Source organism: Megascapheus bottae, chromosome 24 (assembly GCF_031878675.1).
Source record: "Megascapheus bottae isolate mThoBot1 chromosome 24, mThoBot2.hap1, whole genome shotgun sequence".
In the NCBI taxonomy this organism is placed as follows: domain Eukaryota; kingdom Metazoa; phylum Chordata; class Mammalia; order Rodentia; family Geomyidae; genus Megascapheus; species Megascapheus bottae.
This window is the reverse complement of record NC_143532.1, coordinates 25,403,148-25,425,080: the sequence shown is the minus strand read 5'-3', so window position 1 is coordinate 25,425,080 and position 21,933 is coordinate 25,403,148. Positions and strand designations below refer to the sequence as shown.

Here is a 21,933-nt window from a genome sequence, read left to right as displayed (position 1 = left end):
ACCGAGGGCCAACAGATATGGCAGGTAACAATGACCTGAAAGTATTCTATGCTCCCTGTTCAGAGCACAGGCTTAGTTAATTCATTCTAAGAGGGTGTGATGTCACAACCCCTAAAATGATCGCCCTACCATGTAGGTGGTACTTATGAGTAGCCTCGGGCCCCAAACAGACTCATAGTTCTGTCCTCATTCACACATTCCTCTCTTTACATGCACCTCTAATCCCCCATCTGGAGTCAGAGGTCTGCCCAGGAGTCCTCTGGAGTCCAATCTTTAGCGAATTCTCCCTCAGCTCGCTCTGTTTTCCTCCTCTCACACACTCTCTCTCACTCCTGCACAATCCCAGAGTCCCGGGCCCTGGTTCGGATTTCAAGGTCAAACACCCTCAGCTACCCTATGGTGGTAGCCCTTCCTCAAGCCTACCCCCCGCAAATGGCGCCAACAGCTGTCCTCCAGGGCATGGAGCCCTTGAGATATGTATGGCACCTCCTCTACCTGGAGACACACACAGGGGACTCCTGGGAATATGCTATCTGACAATCAAATGCTGTGTACACCTTTTGTCCCTACATCTAAGGCCTGGGCCTGGGCCCACCCTCTAGTAGCCCATATTTTCTCCACCTCACTGGAAACCACTTTTTTAGAGTGTGGTATACTAGTCTTAAGAGCTTGAATTCAGGACCGGGGTGCTATCCCTGAGCTTCTTTTGCTCAAGGATAGTAATCTACTATTTGAGCATACTTCTGGCTTTTGGGTGGTAAATTGCAATCTTTTCTGCCTAGGCTGGTTATGAACTTCAATCCTCAGATTTCAGCTTCCGGAGTTAACTAGGATTACAGGCATGAGCCACTTTTTATGGGCTCCTAGCATCACCTGGTCCTCAGGCCTTCAAAACAGGGTATGTGCCTGGTTTTCTCTGGCTTTCAGGCCCCTCCAAACATAATGGGTGTTCCAGATAATCCGAGGGATGAATCAATTACTATTATTGACATGTTATGAAAATATGACTGAAAAAAGTCATCGAAACGATCCCTACACCCACAGCACCATCGCACCAATGATGAGGATGATGGTGTAACTGAAGAGAATGACATGAGCTGGTGACTTGAAGCAAGCAGAACTGAGCCCCAGAGGAGTGCCTGCTTCTGAGCCCCAAGTGTACTTGGTATTTATAGTTACGACTTGTCAAGACAATTCTGGACCAAAAGAACAGAGATGTTAAGTGAGTTGCCCAAGGAAACCAAGTAAGCAGATCCATCAGTCCACCCCAAACCACACACAAAGATGTCAGCTACAGCACTGCACACTCCCCGTGCATCGGTCACTGTGTCCGGCCTTTTCTGCATGTCACCTGGCCCCTTGAAAACATCCAAGGAGCAGATGAGCATTTGATAAAGGAGGCCCAGAAAGGTAAATTATCTGCACACAACACACAACCGAGCTTGGATTCGGACTGGAAGAACGCACCACAGAGCGGCAGGCCTAGCCATGACAGGCAGTGTGGCTTCTCTAGGCTCCAGCGAGGGATACCACATGCAGTGTGGCACTCAGGGGTAAAGTTTCTGCGGGATCAGGGATTCCTCAAGGAGCAAAAGGCAGAAACAGGTTGCACTTACCCGGGGTACCGGCGATGTCTGGGCACCTTTCCGGGGCCCGCTGGTCTCTGGCGTGAGGTCACGGTGATCCACCTGCATATGGCTCTCCAGATCCTCGGCACTCTCGAACTTGACACTACACTCGGGGCAGCGGAGGCCGGCACAGGGCCGATCAGTGGGTTCTGGAGGGGCCAGGCCACCCACCTGTCCGTTGGCACTGCGAGCCATGCAGCCGGCACACAGGCCGTAGGGAAGCCCATTAACATCAAGCTTGACAAGGTCCTGCTTGCTTCGGAACTCCTTGAGGCACAGGGCACACTTGTAGAGCTTTTGGAGCCCTTGCCCATTGGGAGAGGACGCGGCTGAGCTGCCCGCCAGCTTCTGCATGTGGAAGGTGCCGTGGATCTTGAGCTCTAGCGTGGAGGTGACGGTCTGCATGCAGACCACGCAGCGGAAGCCTGTGAGCGAGTTGCGCAGATCAGGGTGCATCTGGCAGTGCTCAATGAACTCCTCCTCGCTCTGCAGGGGCATCTTGCAGATGCGACAGGTGCCCGTATCCAGGCTCTTGCTGTGGGTCACCTTGTGCTCGGTGAGCGTCAGCAGCGAGGGGAAACGTTCGCCGCAGATGGGACACATGTAGTGCTTGGCCGGACCCCGGTGTGTCTGCAAGTGCTCCCGGAGCCCATTCTCCGAGAAGAAAGTCCTCGAGCAAACGTTGCACTTGTGGCTTCCCTTGATGAACTCAGCCTTCTTGCGTGACCCATCATCCTCGCCGGGACGGATGTTGTGATCCCGAAGCCGGTGGTTCTGCAGCAGGACTTCCATGGTGTAGGCCGCCCCGCAGATATCACAACCGTACATGGGTTCCGATGCATCCACGTCATCCTCACTCGCTTCATGGCTGTTGGGCGCCTCGGGGTTCTTCAGCAGCATGCCCTGCAAGTCGGCGGGCTCAGCCTTCTTGGTGGTGGTAGGGGGCACCCCATTGGCTGTGCCATTCTCCGTGGCGGCATCGAATACGCAGTGCTTCTCTCGAAGGTGTTTCTCCAGCAGGATAATGGCGTGGAAGGCCTTGCTGCAGAACTTGCAGTTGTACTTCTTGCTGTGGGTCGTGATGTGGCACTGGAGCTCCACCTCGGTACTGAAGGTCTCCCCACAGAAGATGCACTTGTGGGCCTTGGCTGGGTTGCCCAGGTGGCTGTGTTTGACATGCACCTGCAGGTCGGCCTCCTTGCGGAAGTCCCAGTTGCAGGCCGTGCAGCGGTACATCTTCTTCTCGTTGCTGTGCTTCACAGCCAGGTGCACTTGGATGGACACCTTGGAGTCGAACACTTCCTGGCACAGGGTGCAGTGGTACAGCACAAAGGTGTGCATGTCCAGCAGGTGCTTCTGCAGGTCGTCCACCGAGGAGAACTGCTTGTCGCAGCTCTCGCACACATAGTGGGTCGATGTGGTCATGTAATGCACCGTGAGGTGCTGCAGAAGGGACTCCTGGGAGTCAAAGTCCTCTTTGCACTGGGGGCAGGCCTGCTTCCGCAGCAGCAGCTCCAGGTGCAGCTTCAGGTGGGTCTGGAAGCTCTCAAAGTTGGAAAACTTGAGGTCGCACTGATTGCAGGGGTACTCGCCATTGGAGATGGAGTTGGCGCTCCCTGACAGCCGCTGTCGCTTTGGAGAGGACACCTCAACATCGGACGAGACGGGGCTCTGCTCTGCCTTGGACTTCTTGCTGTGTGCCAACGGAATGTTCTTGTGGTTCTCCTTAATGTGTTTGGTGAGCTTCAGGATGGAGCCGAAGATGGGGGAGTTGGTACAGTAAGGGCAGGAATAGACCTCCATGAAGGACTGCGTGGGCTGGACCACCGGAGACTCGAGCTTGGCACTGCCGACGCTGCAGTGGGCCTGCTGGATGTGCTCGGTGAGGGAGGACTCGGTAAGGAAGCCCATGGAGCACTGGTTGCAGAAGAAGGCGTTATTGCCGTCGGGCGGGTTGGCATTGGGGCCACAGTGGGAGACGCGGATGTGTTCTTGCAGGCTGTTGATGTCCGCGAACATTTCAGGGCAGTAGTTGCAATGGAAGGCGGAGATGTTGCCAAATTGCATCACGGGGTACGTGTGGCTCTTGTGCAGCTTGCGGACATGCTCGTTGAGGTTGTAGAGGGTGGGCATGGAGTCCAGGCAGATCTGACACGTGTGACTCTGCTGGGGTTTATCTGCGTGGATGGTCTTTAGGTGAATCTCCAGCACGGCCAGGCTGGTAAAGTCCCGCTTAGAGCAGTAGGGGCAGCTGTAGACCACCTTGGACCAGCCCTGCCCTTCATCCCGCAACTTCTTCTGTCCCCGAAGTGGCTTCAGGGTAGAGTCCGGGGTGGAGCCACGCTCCACGGACGCGCTGGAGTCGGGTGTGGCGCTGCTCATGGAGGCCACGCTGCCCAGGACAGGGTCGGGGCTAACGCTGTGGTTGCTCGAGTCTGGCTGCCGGTGGCTATCCAGGTGGCAGTAGACGCCCTCCACCGAGGAGAACTGCTCAGGACACATGGGGCACTTGTGCTTCTGGTTGGCATGGGCTTGGTGGATGTGGGCCAGCAGCGTGTTCTCGTCGACAAAGACCTCGGGGCAGTGGATGCACTGCAGGTCCGCCTTCTCGGAGAGCTGCGGGTGACGCGTGAGCACGTGCTTTTCCAGCTCCTCCGTCTGGCTGAAGGTGTCCTCGCAGTAGTCGCACATGAAGTCGTCCTTCTTGGCTTCTTTCTCCGATTTGGCCAGATGCTCCTTGTTCTTCTTGTGGGCCTGCATGTGGCTCTGCAGCGAGCTGGTGGAGGAGAAGCCGCGCTTACACACGCTGCACTTGAAGGGCTTGCTGGAGCTGTGGGTCTTCAGGTGGATCTTGAGGTGGTCGCTGCGGGAGAAAGCCGCCTCACACTCGTGACAGTGGTACTTCTTGTCGCCCGTGTGCAGCTTGATGTGCCGGTCTCGGCTCCTCTTGTGCTTGAAGAGGCGGCTGCAATAGGTACACTTGAACGGCAGCTTGTCGCTGTGGATCTGCTCGTGCCTCTTCAAGTAGCTCAGGCGGATGAAGGACTTGTCGCAGAACTGGCAAGGGTACGGCAGGCCTGTGCCCCCTTCCTCCTCACCGAGGCCAAGGTCACAGCCATCTCCTATCATCTGCGTGGGTGACGCAACATCCTTGCTGGAGGGAGACGAGGCCACCCAGGAGAGCTGCGGGTCGTCATCACCATCTGCAGGGGGAAGGCAGAGAAGAGATTAGAGGCAATTCCCAGGGCCGCCGGGGAAACAAGGACAGAGCCAGCTTCTCCACCGCTCTCAGGCTGAGGCTGTGCAGCTGGCCAACGGCTGCAGGGGAGGGGGAGAGCCAGGGGGCGGAAGCAAGCGGACAGGCGGCCCTTCCCATCTGCAGAGGACACGGCAGAGGGGCAGCAGGATAGGAAGGGGAAATGTCTTTCTTTTTCCTGCAGCAACACCTGCCTGGGCCTGGCTGGGTGTGGTTATCTCACCGGAGGTAAAGCTCTTGGCCACTTCCTTGATTAAGGGTGATGGGAGGGAGGCAGCCAGACAGTCACCGGAAATGACCTCACAGCCCATCAGTCTCACAAGCCAAAAGGAAGACAAGTCCCATTGCTGGATCAACACCTGGGAGTTGACTGCTTTCCAACCCAGCATCCTGTAGGGAATCCTACTGGTCCTTAGGGACACAAGACCAAATTAGAAGGAAACATAAATGCCCTCTACTCCAACAGCCATACCACACTCTTTGTGCCTGGGGGCTGAGGACGCTGTGAACTGCTGTTCAGTAACAGACAAGAAGACACAGGAACTACGAAATCACATGGCTCTTGACATTGAACTTTAGTGCTGGATGGAAGTGAGCCAGGGCATTTGAGAAAGGCCTGAGGGTGCCCAGAACAAAGCATTCCCAGGAGGCCAGCTCCTTTGTTTCCACCTGTGGATGCCCAGTCCACCCAGGAAGCCGGAGATGGCCTGAGGGTGACCATAATGAGAGGATCCCCCTCCCCCAGGCTCAGAGCAGGTGGGGCTTATTCCATCTCAGAGGCTGTCCTGTGTCCTGCACTCCCAGGGGACAGGAGGGACTTCCAGCCTGGGAAGAACACTCAACAAACCTAAGGGCTGGTGCGCCCCAGAAAACAAAGGCACACAACTCAGGACACAGCAGATAATGGCAGTGAAGTTCCGGAGACACGGTCGGAGTCTGACAGAGCCAGCCTAAGCGAGCGAGAGCCAGTTCCAGGGCTCAAGTTTCTCATGGGGTGGATTTAAAACTTAATAATGAATGAACAGTCCGCAGGCTGCTGCGGGCAGGAGAGAGACAAACAAAAGCTCAGATTCGGCTGTGCTGACCTTGTCTTGTAACCCTGACGCCCCGCCCGCCTCTCAGTACCCAGCCAGCCTGGTTCAGTCCTCAGAAAAGCCAAACCATCTCAAAGAAAGAGCCAGGATCTGCAGAAAGGAAAGTGGCTGGCACCACCTGACCAGCACAGACAAGTGCATACACACATACATACATACATACATACATACATACATACATACATACGCACGCACGCGCGCGCGCACACACACACACACACACACACACCCCATCTTCATCAACACACACCTTGCACATCACTTCCAAAACCCACACATTTAAACATTCACTCTTGCTCTCACTCTTTTACACACACAATCACTCACAAATAATTAAGCACACACACACACGTGAACACATTCACCTCAGACATGAATTTATGCTAACTCCAACATGGGCCCCCATGCAAATGCTCTCTCCAGCCACTCCTTCTATCCCAGGATAACTCCATCCAGGAAGAGAAAGCAAGGGCTGGCAGGAGATTCAGAGGGTTCCTCATAGCTGGCACCCACAAGATCCTAGGTCACTGTCCAGTCCCCCTCCCTACCCAGGCCCCCATCTCCCACCTTCATGAATGTTCACCTGACTCCAGTAGGCAGCATGCGCACAGCTCTGCCTGGACGGATGCTCTCACCAAAGCTCCCGGCTCTGAGGACCCCAGCAGCCTCCTCACCCCTGATGCCTGGCACCTCTAGGAACGCCTCTAGGAGTGAGGGCACCTTCTCCCCTGGGAGACTCATGTTACAGGCTCCTCGGACAGGAAGGATGCAGCCACAGCCGCTGCTGGCTTCTTAGATTAGCCTCAGCGGGAGGTGCCCAGCCCCTGCCTGTTAATTCCCAGCTCCTGCCAGCTGGGCTCCACAGGGCACAGACAAAAGGGACCCAAGGGAGGAGATGGCTAGAGCTGGAACACTGAGGAAACTACTTGGTCCCCGCCCCCCAGTCAAGCTCAACTCCCCCCCCCCCACACCCCCGCCCCAGCTCTCTCTCTCTCCTCTGTTTCTTCTTCTTTTTGTGAGCTTGGGTGCTGTTCTTGAGCTCATTTTGCTCAAGACTAGCACTCTACCACTTGAACCACATCTCCACTTCTGGCTTTTTCTGTGATTAGATGGAAATAAGAGTCTCACACAGACTTTCCTGCCCAAGCTGGCTTTGAACCACAATCCTCAGATCTCAGCCTCCTGAGTAGCTAGGATTACAGGTATGAGCTACCAGTACCCAGCCTGCCTTCTTTTTCTGATGCCTTAGCTCAGGTTCTCCCAAGCTACTGTCGAGCCTTCTTGTACAGCCAGCTTCCCACTAAGGCGTCTTACAAACATTATAAAGGTAGTCCCACATACAAATAAGGAAACAACGGCCTCGTGCAACAATCCAAACCTATAGAATAATAACAGCTACAGGATGAATACCAAGGCTACCTGTTTTCAAACCCCTTAACCATTGCTCTGGTAACAAATGACACCAACAAAGGTAAAAAGGGAGAGGAGGTCCCCAGGTGCAACGTATCCTCTTTCCTCCCCCAGTAGTCAGGTCCTATTTTCCTTTGAGCCCTCCCTCATAAAAGACTGGGGCCATGCAGGATCTACATTTCAATGGGGACATTGATCCCCAGGACAGATGACAAGTGAGAAAAAATTCTACATGACTTTTTGGTCAGATGAAACCAAGAAGACACCTGTTCCCGAGAACAAGCCTGAATAGATTCTGCTGCTGGGTTTATTGGCTTCCCAATCCATGCCACCTAAGGACCCGAGGGCAGTTATCTACACCCTCCACATCCCCTGCTCCTACCCATGCTGCAAGCATCCTTCCTGACCACTCTCACTCTATACATGTAGGAAAAAGCAATGGTCCTGGGAGTAGATGAGAAAAATAACTATGAAGCTACTATGAGGCCAAAAGCTAGTGGTTCACCCTGCAATCCTAACTACTCATGAGGCTGAAATCAGAGGACTGAAATTTGAAGCCAGTCTGGGAAGATAAATCCAAGGACTCTTATCTCCCTGTAACCAGCAAAAAAGCCAGAAGTAGAGCTATTATGATTCCAGTGGTAGACAAGCCTTGAACGAAAAAGCCAAGGAAGAGTGAAAGACCTAGGATCAGCACCAGAAAAGAAGAAAAATAGAGGAAGAGAGAAAAGAAGGAAGGAAGGAAGGAAGGAAGGAAGGAAGGAAGGAAGGAAGGAAAGAAAGCAAATCAGTGCCCAGGATAGGCATAGCCACAGAGGCAGAGAGCAGACTCTGCCTGCCTCAGGCTGGAGGTGGAAGCTAGAATCTGCTACAAACAAGCCCATGGGGTCATTCTGAGGAACTGGAAATGATCTCAACCAAGGCTGTAGCAGGATGGCAGAGCCCAGTGCACTTAACTAAAGAGGCACACTGTATTGTGCATTTAAAGTAAGTGAATTTTATGGTGTGCAAATTATACTTCAATAAAGCTGTTAAACAAAAGCACTATTTTGCCAATAATAACAATTAGTTCTAATTAGTACCACGAGTGCTAATTTTAGCAGTTACATTTATGGAGTATGCCAGTGCTGGGCTAAGTATGTCTATTATCACAATGAATCGTTTCTAATCCTCACAACATCCCTGTCTGGTTGTCTCCAAGAACATCCCATTTTTGAGAAGAGGGACATGAAGAATTTACTCCCCAGATACAGGTAGCCTTGGGCCAGACTGCATCTCCCCACATACACCCAATCCTGACATCAGGCCCTCTCCCATGGGACTTGGAAGGGGGAAATCCGAGGTTCATTGTGGGACTGAGTGGTAGGCTTTATTTTTCGGCAAACAAGTTTCAAAACTAATGCAGAGCATATTATGCTGGGAGCAACAAACAGAGCAACCGCTGGGGTTATAATCATCTGAATTGAAATGAAAATAAGGCTGCAGTACATGAAAAGACCCAATCAGCAGAAATGGGCATGTTGACATATGATGTCCCAAACCCAGACTGCCCCATTTAAAGCCTTTTATTCAAACAGCACTCCACTTTGGCTGCTGCCCTCCCATCCCTCCAATGCATTTTTTTTCTACTGGGGCACTCAGCAAGGTCTCCAAGAGGGAGCCAGAGATACAGCAGGGGCCAGAGCTCTGAATCTGCAAGCCATCAGCAGAGAAGGGGCATATGCATTGCCATTTTGTCGACTGTTGGACACTATAAATATAAAAAGCATGACACACACTGCCCTCTAGAACATGTACAAAGGGAGAAGTAAAGGCTGTGGAAAAGTGTAAGTACTGCTCCCCCCCCCCCCCCCACACACACCTTTCTGTCTGTGCCAGTACTGAGGCTTGAATTCAAGGCTTAGGTGTTGTCCCTGCACTTTTTGCTCAGGGCTGGTACTCTACCACTTGAGCTACAACGCCACTTGTGGTTTTTTGGTGGTTAATTGAGATGAATCGCAGAGACTTTCCTGTCTAAGCTGGCTTTGAAGAGTGATGCTCAGTGCTTGGCCTCCTAAGACACTAGCACCTGGCATAAAGGTGCTTGTCCATGAGGACAAGGCAAGTTCACATTACCAGCTACCTTTTTGTGTTTAAGCAAATATTTATTTAGGCTTCCTGTATGCTAGGCATTCTTCCTAGGAGTTTACAGGCATTAACTCATTCAATCTTCTCAACCATTTAGTGAGGTAGACACCACTGTCACCACATGCACTGACAGAGGGAAAACAAGGGCAAAAAGAAGCTAAGAAGCCCACCCCATGCCTTCCAGGTGGCAGACAACAGAGCCAGGATAAAGAAAGATCACTTCATCCGCTTTGGCGGGTTCTTTGCCTACAGAACTGCAATGACTCCTTCCTTTGGGGGCTATTGCCCAAAAGAATCAAGTGGAGAAGGGATGAGTGCCAGGTCCTCAGCTTCCCTTCTTTCCAGAAAAACGGTAAGCAAAGAAACACAACGAAATAGGCTTTAAAAAAAATAGCTTTCAAGATGGAGATTGAAGTCATTTTGAAATGACTAATCCTGCAAAACGGCCCGGCAGGAAATGGGTTTCAAGAAGCTTCTGCTGTCTGCTTTTGGAAAAAAGAACCTAAAGAAGCATAAAAGAAAGAGAAATTTTGCTTAAAAAAATCTCTTGAGAAGAAAGATCAGGAGCTGGGGTTCGCAGCACATTTGTGCCAGAAAGAGCGGCGCTGATGGATCCCAGGTTCCCAGGGTCACACTTGGGGGTCGCTGCAAGCAGCTCAGAACACATGCAGCTAGTCAAGGCAGCCCTGGATGTATTAAAGTCTAACAAGTGGCTGCTAGAGGTGGTGCCCAGACCAGGAGGGAGATTGGCCAGCCCACGGAACCCAAAAGGGGCCGTCCTCCAATGAGGAGCATGGAGAAAACCCATGCTACCCAAACAAAGAGACAGTCCTGAGGCGAAGAACACTAGCAGATCCCTGTCTTCGAGGACTGAATGGAGCTGAGGAGCAGGTAATTCCTAGGCTCCAGGACGTTTTTGTGACTACCCAGATGGCAATCGGATAGTTGGAGGGCCCCATGTGGCCTTCCATTCATCTGAAAGGAGTTTGGGACACCACACATCCCAACTTCCCTATGACAGCTAACAGCTGAGGCCCAGACCTCCTGAAGAGTCCAGTGCTCCCAGAACAAACCACCTTTGTCTTTGTGAATTACCAGGGACAATTGGCCTCCAGGTGGGACAAGTCCCCTCCAAAATACCTTCTGACCTCACCTGTCTATAGTCACATGACAGTTAGAATTGAAGGGTCAAAGGGGAGTCTCCAAAGTCCCTTTCAGATGAATAAAAGGCCACCTTGAACAATGTTTTGCAACCATCCAGCTTACTATCAGAATTGTCACAAAATAGGCCTTTGCGAGAGAGAGAGAGAGAGAGAGAGAGAGAGAGAGAGAGAGAGAGAGAGAGAGAGAGAGAGAGAGAGAGAGAGAGAGGGAGGGACGGAGGGAGGGAGGGAGGGAGGGAGGGAGGGAGGAAGAAGGAAAGAAAGAAAGAAAGAAAGAAAGAAAGAAAGAAAGAAAGAAAGAAAGAAAGAAAGAAAGGGAAAATAAGAAAATGCCTCTCTCCAGGACAAAGTTCCATAACATTCCGGGTAAAGGTCTCATTCTCCCCTATGGAGACCTCAGGGATCCCTAAGGCTCTTTCTCAAACTTAGACCTTTGAGACGCAAGACAAAGAAAACATCTCTTCTACTCCTACATGATACAAGAGGCTAGGACTCAGAGAGAGAAGGGAACTTACAAGGGCAGTAAATTGGCAGAAGATGATACTGGGTTCATAAGATGCAAGAACAAATCTGGGAGGTGAAATCCACTGGTAATGTCTACAATAGGCAGTGACATGGGAGAATGGAATCATCCTAAGGCACCAAACAACTGGAACAAAGAGCCCCCTCCTGGTTAGTGCTAGAGCCTTGGCCATTAATGATTCCTCCTCCCAGAAGGACACTGCCCAACTTCTCTAAGGACCTGACAGGACACGGAACTGTGCTGAGATGTGAAGGGGAGTCAACTTGAGCCCCACCGAACAGACACCAAGTACTCGATGTACCCCAAGAGAGCAGAACAATAATCCCCAGAGCCAGAGTGACCAGAGCAGCGAGATATGGGCATTCTTCAGGGGACACACAGATTGGACTTCCTAATGGAAGCAGCCAGGAATGAAACAGGAGGCTTCCCAGCTGTACACAAAAGTCCTGTTCCTGCAGCTGCTCAGAAGACATCTGGCCCTCGGGCCTCCTCCTGCCATCAAATCCAGAGGCCTAATGTAGAGAGCTGGGAGTCTTGCTTCTCAAGGGTGGCCTGTTATGAGGGTGCCTTGGGAAGGTTGCTGTCTGTTGCCTTCTGAGCCACTGCCTCTATGACATGAGTAGGCAGGGCTATCTCTGAGGCCCTTTCCTGGAGCTATTTCCAACAGACAACTGTGCGACTTTTCCCCAAAAGGCTCTAAGCTCCTCACCTGGAAAACTCCAGGGCAGAATGGATCCTGCAAGAAGACCCAAGGCAGACCAGGCCTGAGTTCCCAGATTTAGTAGGAGTATTCTCATTGGCTCAATAGCCATCAGGAACTCCAGAGGCAAAAATCTACCCTCAAACCAGGTCCAGAGGGGCCTCGAGACACCAGGCACCACAGCTGGCCACCCACCAGGGTACATACCAACTCATTTTTTAATGTTGGACATTGAACATAGGGCCTTATGAATACTAAGCAGATGTCCACTTACTAATCCCTACTTTACTATGTCCCCAAATCCAGAAAGGGGTCAGAGTCTGGGCCCACTGTAGCAATTACCTTCTCTTTCTGTTACCCTACCATGCACAAGAATAGTGTTTGACCCTGTGGCTTGCACCAGGTAGTGATTCCAAGCATTCCCACCCTACCTGCCACTTAGGCAGAGCCACTGGTGGTGACAGAGCAGCCAGGCATTGCTGAATGCCTCCCTAGATAATGGCTGCTAACACAGACTTCACGAAGCCAGACTTGAAGGGTGTGGTAGACTGAAGAATAATCTCCCAAAGACATCCACATCTGAACCCCTAAAACTTATAGACATCCTACATTTCAAGATGAAATGTAATTCTAGTTGTTAATCCAATGATCTTAAAACAGACTGTCTTAAATGGAGGGACAAAGGGTACAAACACAAAAAATGTAGCAATGATACTCACTGGACATTATATTGAAAATACAACTTGTGGGTGGGGATGAGAGGGAAAAACTAGAGAAAACGAGGGAAGGGTTGACAATGTCCAAGAAAAATTATACTCTTTACCTGACTTTATATGACCACTCTGTATATCACCTTTATAATAACAATAAAATGTATTAAAACAAAAAAGGTTACAAAAAATAATAGTGAGCCAGACAAGGTGGCTCACATCTATAATCCTATCTACTCAGGAGGCTGAGATCTGAGGATCACGGTTCAAAGCCAGCCCGGGCACTAAAGACCATGAGACTCTTATCTCCAATTAAAATACCAGAAAATCGGAATTGGCGCTGTGTTCAAAGGGTAGAGCGCTGCTAGCCTTGATCTGAAGAGCTCAGGGACAACGCTCTGGTCCAGACTTCAAGCCCCACAACCAACAACAACAAAATAGTGAAGGCGAATTTGATGAAAGTGCATTATGTGTATGTATGGAAACACTACAACAAAACAATTAGTATACACTCATCAATGATTCACTCTGAAATTCCACCTACTCAAAAGGCTGAGATCTGAGGATCACAGGTCAAAGCCAGTCCAGGCAGGAAAACCTATGAAACTCTTTTATTTTCAGTTCATCTCCAAAAAGCCAGATGTGAAGGAATGGTTCAATGGCTACTAAAGCTCACAGGCAATATCCAAGTCCTGAGTTCAAGTTCCAGGAATGGCACCAGAAACCATAAACAAAAACAAACCAGACTTGTCTTGCATAATCTGGATGAGTCTCCTGCTTCTTTGAAGCAGAGGCATCAGGGTGTGCACTGAGATGAGGACAACTGCCAGGCTGGAAGACAAAAGGGGAGAACACAAAACACAAAGCCAAGAACATGGAAAAAGGAAAGCCCCAGAATGGAAGGCAGCCCTGCCAACCCTCTGACTTCAGACCAGTAGTATCTGTGTCTGACTTTGTTGGACGTTGTTGTTAAAGTTCAAGTACACTTAGTGGATTGTTACAGGGACACTAGGAAAGCAAGTATTGATACCAGGAGTGGGGTACTACCAAAACAAACTCCTAGCAGTATGGAGTGGTTCTGGAGCTGAGAGGCTAGAAGGACTTGGAGGAAGATGGAAAAAAAAATTTTAAGCCTGGATAGCCTTGAGCAGATGAATAGAAATGTAACTTCATTAGTAAAGGCTCAGAAGGAAGCAAGGAAAACCATACACGCCAACACAAACAGGCTGTAAAGGGGAGTGTGGATATATCAAAGGTTTCTTGGTGAAGGGTTGCCAGGAAACGACTACTGAAAATGGAAGGAAAGGGTTGTCAGATGCACATTGGCAGAAAGCTAGGTGGAACCATGACCCATCCCATATGGAAAACAGAACTTACAACTAATTTGCATAGTTAACTAGATAATCACAATCTTTTTTGGATCAGTCATGCAATTTGAACTCAAGGCCTGGACTCTATCCCGGAGCAATTCAGCTCAAATTAGTACTCTACCATTTTGAGCCATAGTGCCATTTCCTGTTTTCTAGTGGTTAATTGGAGTGGTTAATTGGAGTCTCATGGACTTTTATGCCAGGGATGGCTTTGAACCATGATCCTCAGATCTCAGCTTCCTCAGTAGCTAGGATTACAGGAATGAATGACTGTAAGCTCAATCTTGAAAGTGTGTCCTGGTTTCTTCTTACTCTTGTTTGAGAGAGAAAGGGAGAGAGGGAGAGGGGGGAGGAAAGAGGAGGGAGAGAAAGGAGGGGAGAGAGCTTGAAAGAGGGACTCTTCAACAGAAAGGCACTGGGAAGTAATCATTTTAGAAATTCTCAAATTGCAAGAAAATAATAACAAAGGGATTGACTTTCAAATTGGAAGGCATGTTCTGGTGGAAAAAGCTGAGGGTGTGACATCTTGGTCATGTCCTAAAAAAAAAACATCAAAGGTCATAGTACTGAGTCACACAAAGGCCCTGGAAAGAGATGAAGGGGTGTGATTCACAGATCTCTTAGACCAAACCAGAGTATCTGGGAAATTCGGAGGCATTGCCCTGGAGCCATCTCAGCAGAACCCAAAGATAGAGACAAGATCCTCCAGAAACAGTCTCTGGAGGAGCCTCTCCTCTAAGAGCATGATGTATACAGGAGACCCACAAAGCTCCTGACATTTTTATACCAGCAGACATTCCGCCAGGTTAGCCCAAAAACAGAGTCCAAGTTGAAAGAAATCTACCAGACTCCCCAAATCGCACAAAACCACTCAGTGGAAAGCATGTGCTACCTTTCATGAACAGAGGGAAAGAAATGAGTTAAGAGAGTAGACGCTCTACCCCTGAAGGTGGAGGCATGAGTCACCTCTGGTGAGATCCTATCCTGGATGAGATACAGATTCCAGCACTGAACACTCATAGGCAAGTCTGCCCTCTGTGTTCCATCACACTACCTCTTAAGAGAATCAGATGAAATCTCTAAGGGCTTTTGCAACAGTCTATAATTGATTAATGATGTCTGTCCTTGGTACAGAAAGAAGACTGCCAAGTATCTCAGTTCTCCACTAACTCCTACTTTGCATGATTTATTTATTTATTTATTTACTTATTATTTGGGACTTGTTTGTTTTGTCTGTTCTATATCCCTGCTCCTCTGAGAGTTTTCCATGTCCGTATCTGTCCAACCTTCCTTCCTTCCTTCCTTTATTTATTTTTGCCAGTCCTGGACTTGAGCTCAGAGCCTGAGCACTGTCTCAAGGCTAGAGCTCTACCACTTGAGCCTCAGCATCACTTCCGGCTTTTTTCTATGCATGTGGTACCGAAGAATCAAACCCGGGTCTTCGTGCATGCTAGGCAAGCACTCTACCACTAGGCTAAACTCCCGGCCCCTGCCCAACCTCTTTTGATTCATTACTGTTTAAGTTAGTTTACATTTAACATTTATATTTAAGGTTACATTTTTGCTACTTTGGAATAACTGTGAAAGATAGGGAGAAATAAATTCTTTAATGGTTCCATTCAGAAGTACATCTAGACAATACAAGTTCCCAAAGGCACAGAGGAGAATGTGATATGGATAAAGGCCCTGCATGTGACAAAGAAAAGGGACCAGATAGCCAGAGGTTCTTTCCTAGGAGGTGGGCCTAGAAGACCCATGGAGGCCACCATCCACTTGAAATCTTGAATTACAATTACGTTATTAGCTCAGATTCACTCATTGTCCCCAAATAGACTGCCACAAGTTCTAAAGCAGGGACCACTCAGCTATAAGGAAAAGTCACAAGGTGAGGACCTACAGGGCAGAAACTGTCTGTGGGGGTCAGCACCCCAAGGCTAGAAGCATGAAGAAAGCACTTTTACCCTCAGGAGGAAGTAAAAGCCCATTGCCTGCTTCGTCTTCTAGGTACACTTGGCACCCAATAGAATGAAGGGCTCAGTCAGGGGGTGGGGTCCGCACTAGTCACTAGAATCCCATGAGACAACAAATAACTGCCACCGGGCCCTTGACAAATCTTCCAAGAGCCAAAGCAATAGCATCAGCTCAAATGCACAAAGCCAACTGCAAGGAGACATCAGTACCCGAGAGACAGCATAGCCACAAGCGTGTTCAGGACACACATGGGCTGTCACTTACCAGCCCTGTGAGCATGGGCAAGTTGCTGCTCCCCTCTGAGACACCATACCTTTCCAAGTGGTTAACGTGAGTGCTATGAAGCACTGATAACAGTTGGTTAGAGAAAAAAATCAGTGAGGTTCTAGAATAAATCCCATCATCTGAGTTGCACTGAAAATTCTCCACAGCACTTCACACAACATTTGGGGTAACTCTACCTGTTGTGGTGAGTTCATGCTCACTGTTATGCCACATTACAAACATACAAGGTGCCACATACTCAGATGTCCCAGGAGGAAATCCAGCTTCCTCTCTAGCTAATTGTGTGTGTGTGTGTGTGTGTGTGTGTGTGTGTGTGTGTGTGTGTGTGTGTGTGTGGTGGTAATAGTCACAGGGCTTGATTGAACTCAGGGCCTGGGCACTATCCCTGAGTTCTCCTGCTCAAGGCTAGTGCTCTACCACTTGATTTTCTGGTTGTTAACTGGATGTGAGGCTCATGGACTTTCTGCCCTGGCTGGCTTTGAACTACAATCCTCAGATCTCAGTTTCCTGAGTCTGTAGGATTACAGGTGTGAGCCACCAGCATCTGGCTGCTAATGTTCTTTCATGCTCAAACAAATCAGGTTTCCACACTAAGCTGTGTGGTCATTGGCAGATGAAGACACAGAACAGAGTGGTTAGGTCATATCCTGATAGCGTCAAGCAGATGGGAGACAGAAAGACTGGTCTGGGGACCTGAGTCACACAGACAGGGAACAATTATGGCCAAAGCAATGGGTCACAGATCTCAAGGCTGTCTTGACATTGGTCAATCTGGAAGCCATGCAGTCATCAATGACTTTGTAAAAATCCCAACATTTACAAATCAGGAACTCCTGGTACTTTGCTGATGTTTAAAAAAAATACTCCTAGTCTCCTTTCCTTTTCCTTTTTCTTTCCTGATTTTTCCCCCATTTTTCTATTGTAATACTAGCGATTAAACTCGGGGAATCAACTTGAGTCCCCAGACTTTGGCTTTTCACACAAGGTTTTGTGCTAACTTTGTCTTGGCTGGCCCCAAACTGCAATTCTTTTGTCTCCATTTCCCAAGCAGCTGGGAGCCCAGGCATGGTTGACCCACTCCTGGCTTTTCTTTTCTTTTTTTTAAAAATTAGGTCATAAGCCTGGGCACTGTTTCTGCGCTCTTTAGCTCAAGTCTAGAGCTCCACCACTTGAGCCACGGAGCCACTTCTGGTTTTTTCTGGTGGTTAATTGGAGATAAGAGTCTCTCAGACTTTCCGGTTGCCTTTGAGCTGCAATCCTCAGATCTCAGCCTCCCGAGGAGCTGGATTACAGGGTGAGCCACCAGCACCCAGCTAACACTCCTGGCTTTTCTGGGAGGAAAAATGTGAAGACCTTTGACACAGATTGTATCCAGAACAAAGCTGAGCCATGGCTCCTCTTCTAGATGAGAGACTTGGCTCTCTAGCATGCCCAGGCTGTGGGATCCATCCTGGCTATCTCATGCCATGAAGGCATTTGTGTTCTACCATGCTAAAAGGCCATTGGCTGAATTTAAAACTCCCAGATCCATGCTTTACCAATCTCTTGCCACATGTTTGAATTTGAGCAAGTTGATGGCCCTCCCCAAGATTCACAGAGGAAGGGACCCGTATCAGTGTCCACCTCTGTAAATGGGACAATAATCATCACAACTACAGAGTTGTTCTACAAATGAAGTGACTGTTCCTAAAGTGCTCTATGTGATAATGCTCTAAAATTGTCCCCGCTATAGACAGTTACAGACAGAAGAAAGGGAGAGGGAAGGGGAGTGTAGGGGAGGGGAGGAGAGAGAAGGGGCAGTAGGTTATGATAGCTTGAATGGACTTCAGAAAGTGAGAGAAGTCTCTCTCCCTGCGCTCTGACTGACAGCCAAGAGAATCTAACCTAACTACCAGTCACTCTGGCAATGGCTGGTTTTCATGGCAAAGGAACTCTACCTGTATCAAACCCCAAAGAGCCTTAACCTCAAGATATTAGACCCAAAAGGGGCCTTTGAGACCACTGAGCCCAACCCAATCATGTCAGAAAAAAAAAAAGAGTCCTAGCTGCCACACTGTGGCTTGGACTTGGGTCTCTGGTTGCATGGTGGATGGATGGGGCCAAACTTCAACCCCACAAGCACTATGGCCAGCACACTAGACCACTATACCCATGGCTTAACAGATTCATAGAACAGTACAGCCTTGTCTTTCCCCTTGAAGCCTCTGACCTCAAAGAGCACACAGCCTCCTGGATGTTACATATCCCTTAGACAAATTTACTTAGCACTGATATTACAAATGCAATCGCGCTCGAGTTTTATTGCAGAAATTAAACAGACTATGAGACAGAGAAGAAAAAAATCAGCACTCATCAACTCACTTGAGAGCTGGCTGTGATCAAACTTGCTAAAGAGAAGCATCATGATCAACTCCTGCCAGAAAGGAAGATTCCCACACAATCTGCCCCTGTGAGAGCTCCCCAAAGGTTGGGTGCTTTAAGCTAGAGGAGCCTGGGAAGCTGTCCTCAGCCGCTTCTTTCAAGTAGTCCCTGTGCCTGGCTTGTTCCTCACAAGGAGGTTTCACCCCATAAAGTCATCTCCATCAGCCTCAAGAATCGCGCTGGTACCAAGATCATGCACAAAGGGTACTCTGCTCCACTGGAGAGCAAGCGAAATGCTTTCGAGCTAAATCACTGTTTTTCTTCACTCCCTTTGGAGATCGCCAGAGCCTACGCTCGGCCGTGTTCGTGGACCCAGGACTGGAAACAGCTGTGCTCTAATTACATGTAAAGTGTACGGAAACATCCCTTTTATCACAGACTGGAAATCTGTTAGCATCTGTCTCTCCTTTGTTTCTTCCACAAGATACAAGCTTGTTTCTACATTTTTCTCACCTGTAGCGGTGATTAAAATTCATTATAAATGAAAGGAGTGAGCAGAGAAGCAAGTTCCTCTGTGTACCGTTCTAAACTCAAATTAGAAACAGCTGTTTGCTAATTCATGCAGCGATGTTTTGTCGTGCTCTGTGAATCAATAATAACTCACCCTATTGCTGCAGAAATTTGGGGGAATCCATATATTTAACACGATGCTGGATTCTCCAAGGCAGGGCTGTGCCAATGGAAGCTCGGATCGGCTCTGTTGGGCAGGTGAGAGAGGATTCTACACTTGATGCTCTGGAAACACCCTCGTCATCCCTCAGAGAACCCCAAACTCAGTTGGCCAAAGGAACCCTTGAAACGGTCTCACCACCTTCCCTCCCCCCAGAACACCAAAAAAAAAGGAGAGAAAAAAAAAAGAAAAAGATTCAACTCTGATTAAACGCAAACCACACACATCCTCCAGCTGCCGGAGGGAACAGCAAAATTAAAAGTCTAATTGGTACCCGGAACAATTTAAAACTATTAAGTATAGGTGAAGCTTTTCTGTGAGAAAATAAGCCTGTGATTGGGATTAGGCATTTGGATAGCATTCTTCCCGCTGTTAAGTAGCTGAAGTGCCCAAGTTGTTGCTACTCTCCAGAAGTCCGTGGGAAGTGTTTGGGCATGCCCTGTGCCAGCTTCAGAACGTGGGGATGTGGCAGACACGCAGAGCTGAGGCTGTGTGGGGAGCAGAGGCTCCTATTCTGGAACATCCAGGGAGGGAAGTGAGCAGCATCTCTGGGCAGCCACAGGAAACACTATGCTTGCTCGGTCTTGTCTACAGTAGGCAGGGGCTTCAGGACACTGCCTTCAGGAAGCACTCCCTGAATGCCTCTGCCACCATCCGTCCCCTTACTAACCTCAGGGTGCATGCGCGTGCATGAGCACGCATGCGTGCACACACACACACACACACACACACACACACACACACACACTTAAAGGGTCTCACATACCCTTTCAGGTCCAGGATTCAAGTCATATGAGTGTTCTTTGTGGCAGGCACAGTGCCAGGCTTTTCCTTTCTGTCTTCACTTCCACCCTAGGCAGTGATAGTCATGGTCACTATAGCCCGCTCCCCAAAAGGACAAGGGCTCTGAGTTTCCTAACTGCTAACTAGAATGACTCCATGTTTCTCCCAAAAGCCATCAAGAACACTGGCTATCATTAGGTAGGCACTGGGCATGCCCTGACACTGAGCCTCATTCAGGCCATGGTGCTCAACAAAGATGCTCTCTAGCCAGGCACTGGTGACTTATGCATGTATTCCTAGCTACTCAGGAGGCTGAGATGTGAGGATTGCGGTTCCAAGCTAGCCCAGGTAGAAAAAACCCATGAAACTCTTATGTCCTGTTACTCACCAGAAAACTGGAGGTGATAGAGTACTAGCCTTGAGCAAAAGAGATCAGAGACAGTGTCCAAAGCCAGAGTTCAAACCCCATGAGTGGTTAAAAACCAAACCTAGTTGTCACTCAAACTTGGCCTGTCCACTTCCTGGACATTCCAAGGACAGGCTCTGTCGCCTCACTTCCTGGGGCTCAACTAAATCTTTAGGAAATGACTGTCCAATGTATCCAGTGGGATCTGCAGGGTTCGAGTCCGGGGGACAGGGGGCGAATGCCTCTGTGGCTTTAGACGAAGCTTCTACTGGGAAAGGACAGAAGGCTCTAGACAGATCTAATCCTAGGGGTGACCAGGTGAGCACACACACACACACACACACACACACACACACACACACACACACACACACCACCATCTTAGGAGGTAGGAAGTCCTTGGAGTGGGTGTTGAAGACAGAGTACATTCTCCATGAGTGATAATCCCCAAACATGGGGTGCCTACCGTGATTAGAACCCACAGAGAGTTTTGGAAAATAATAAGAAGGGTCCTGATGTCACTGATGCTGACAAAGTGTCCTCCCCACTTCTCAACCTCTGGATGAGGCCAAGGGCAAGGTCTGGTGCTGTCTTGCTGGTGCTGTCTCTAATGCCTGCCTGACATTTCAAGGAAAGAGCAGATCCCAGGACCAGCTCTTGGTGGCTCAGGATCAGAGCTCGGTGACTCTTGAATGTTGTTTCCTGGACTCAGAGAATCTCTAGCATCTTATGGGTTCCCTTCCTTGAATTATGATCTGGAAACCCTATCAAGGCAGCACACTGGAACCATTCAGACCTCACATCTTTGTCTCCTGTCATTCAGGAATCACCAATCTCTGTTGCCCGATGTCTAATGTCTTGAGCACCAGTGTTTGTGGGTGAATGGAACACATAATCTGCCTTTTTAACCTGCTTTAGTTGTTTCAGATCATAATGTTACTACATCGCAAATCCATTCTAGTAGGGTTTTAAGTTAAGCAAAAAGTTACTTGCTCCCTTTTTTGTTTGGTTGCTTTGTCTCATTTTTTTTGTTTGTGATTTGGTTGATAAATTGGTTTTTGCTGGTTCTGGGGCTAGACTTGACGTGGGCACTGTCCTTGAGCTTTTTTGCTCCAGGTTAGCTAGTACTCTACCACTTGAGTCACAGCTTTACTTCCAGCATTTTTGGTGGTTAATTGAGGAGATGAGAATCTCACAGACTTTCCCGCGCTTTGAATCATGATGTTTAGATCTCAGCCTCCTGAGTGACTAAGATTACAGGCTTGAGCCACTGACATCCATCTTTTCCTTGTTCTTATTTTATGTAAACTGTCAGAGAAGTGGGACAGTGAGTTCCAGAACATTCCCAGAATGATTTCGGAACGCTGCTGGCTGCAGCAACAGGAATGTGAGGTTCTCTTTGGCTTTGCATTTGCT

General features: G+C 49.1%; 1 protein-coding gene across 1 annotated transcript in view; it reads right to left on the bottom strand.

The window, feature by feature from the left end:
* The window catches only part of Znf423 (zinc finger protein 423), a 305,842-nt gene that overhangs the window by 119,675 nt on the left and 164,234 nt on the right, over positions 1-21,933 (bottom strand). Inside the window, exon 4 of the mRNA XM_090357672.1 lies at positions 1,617-4,831. Coding sequence (XP_090213798.1) covers positions 1,617-4,831 — 3,215 coding nt within the window. The remainder of the gene's footprint in view (positions 1-1,616; positions 4,832-21,933) is intronic.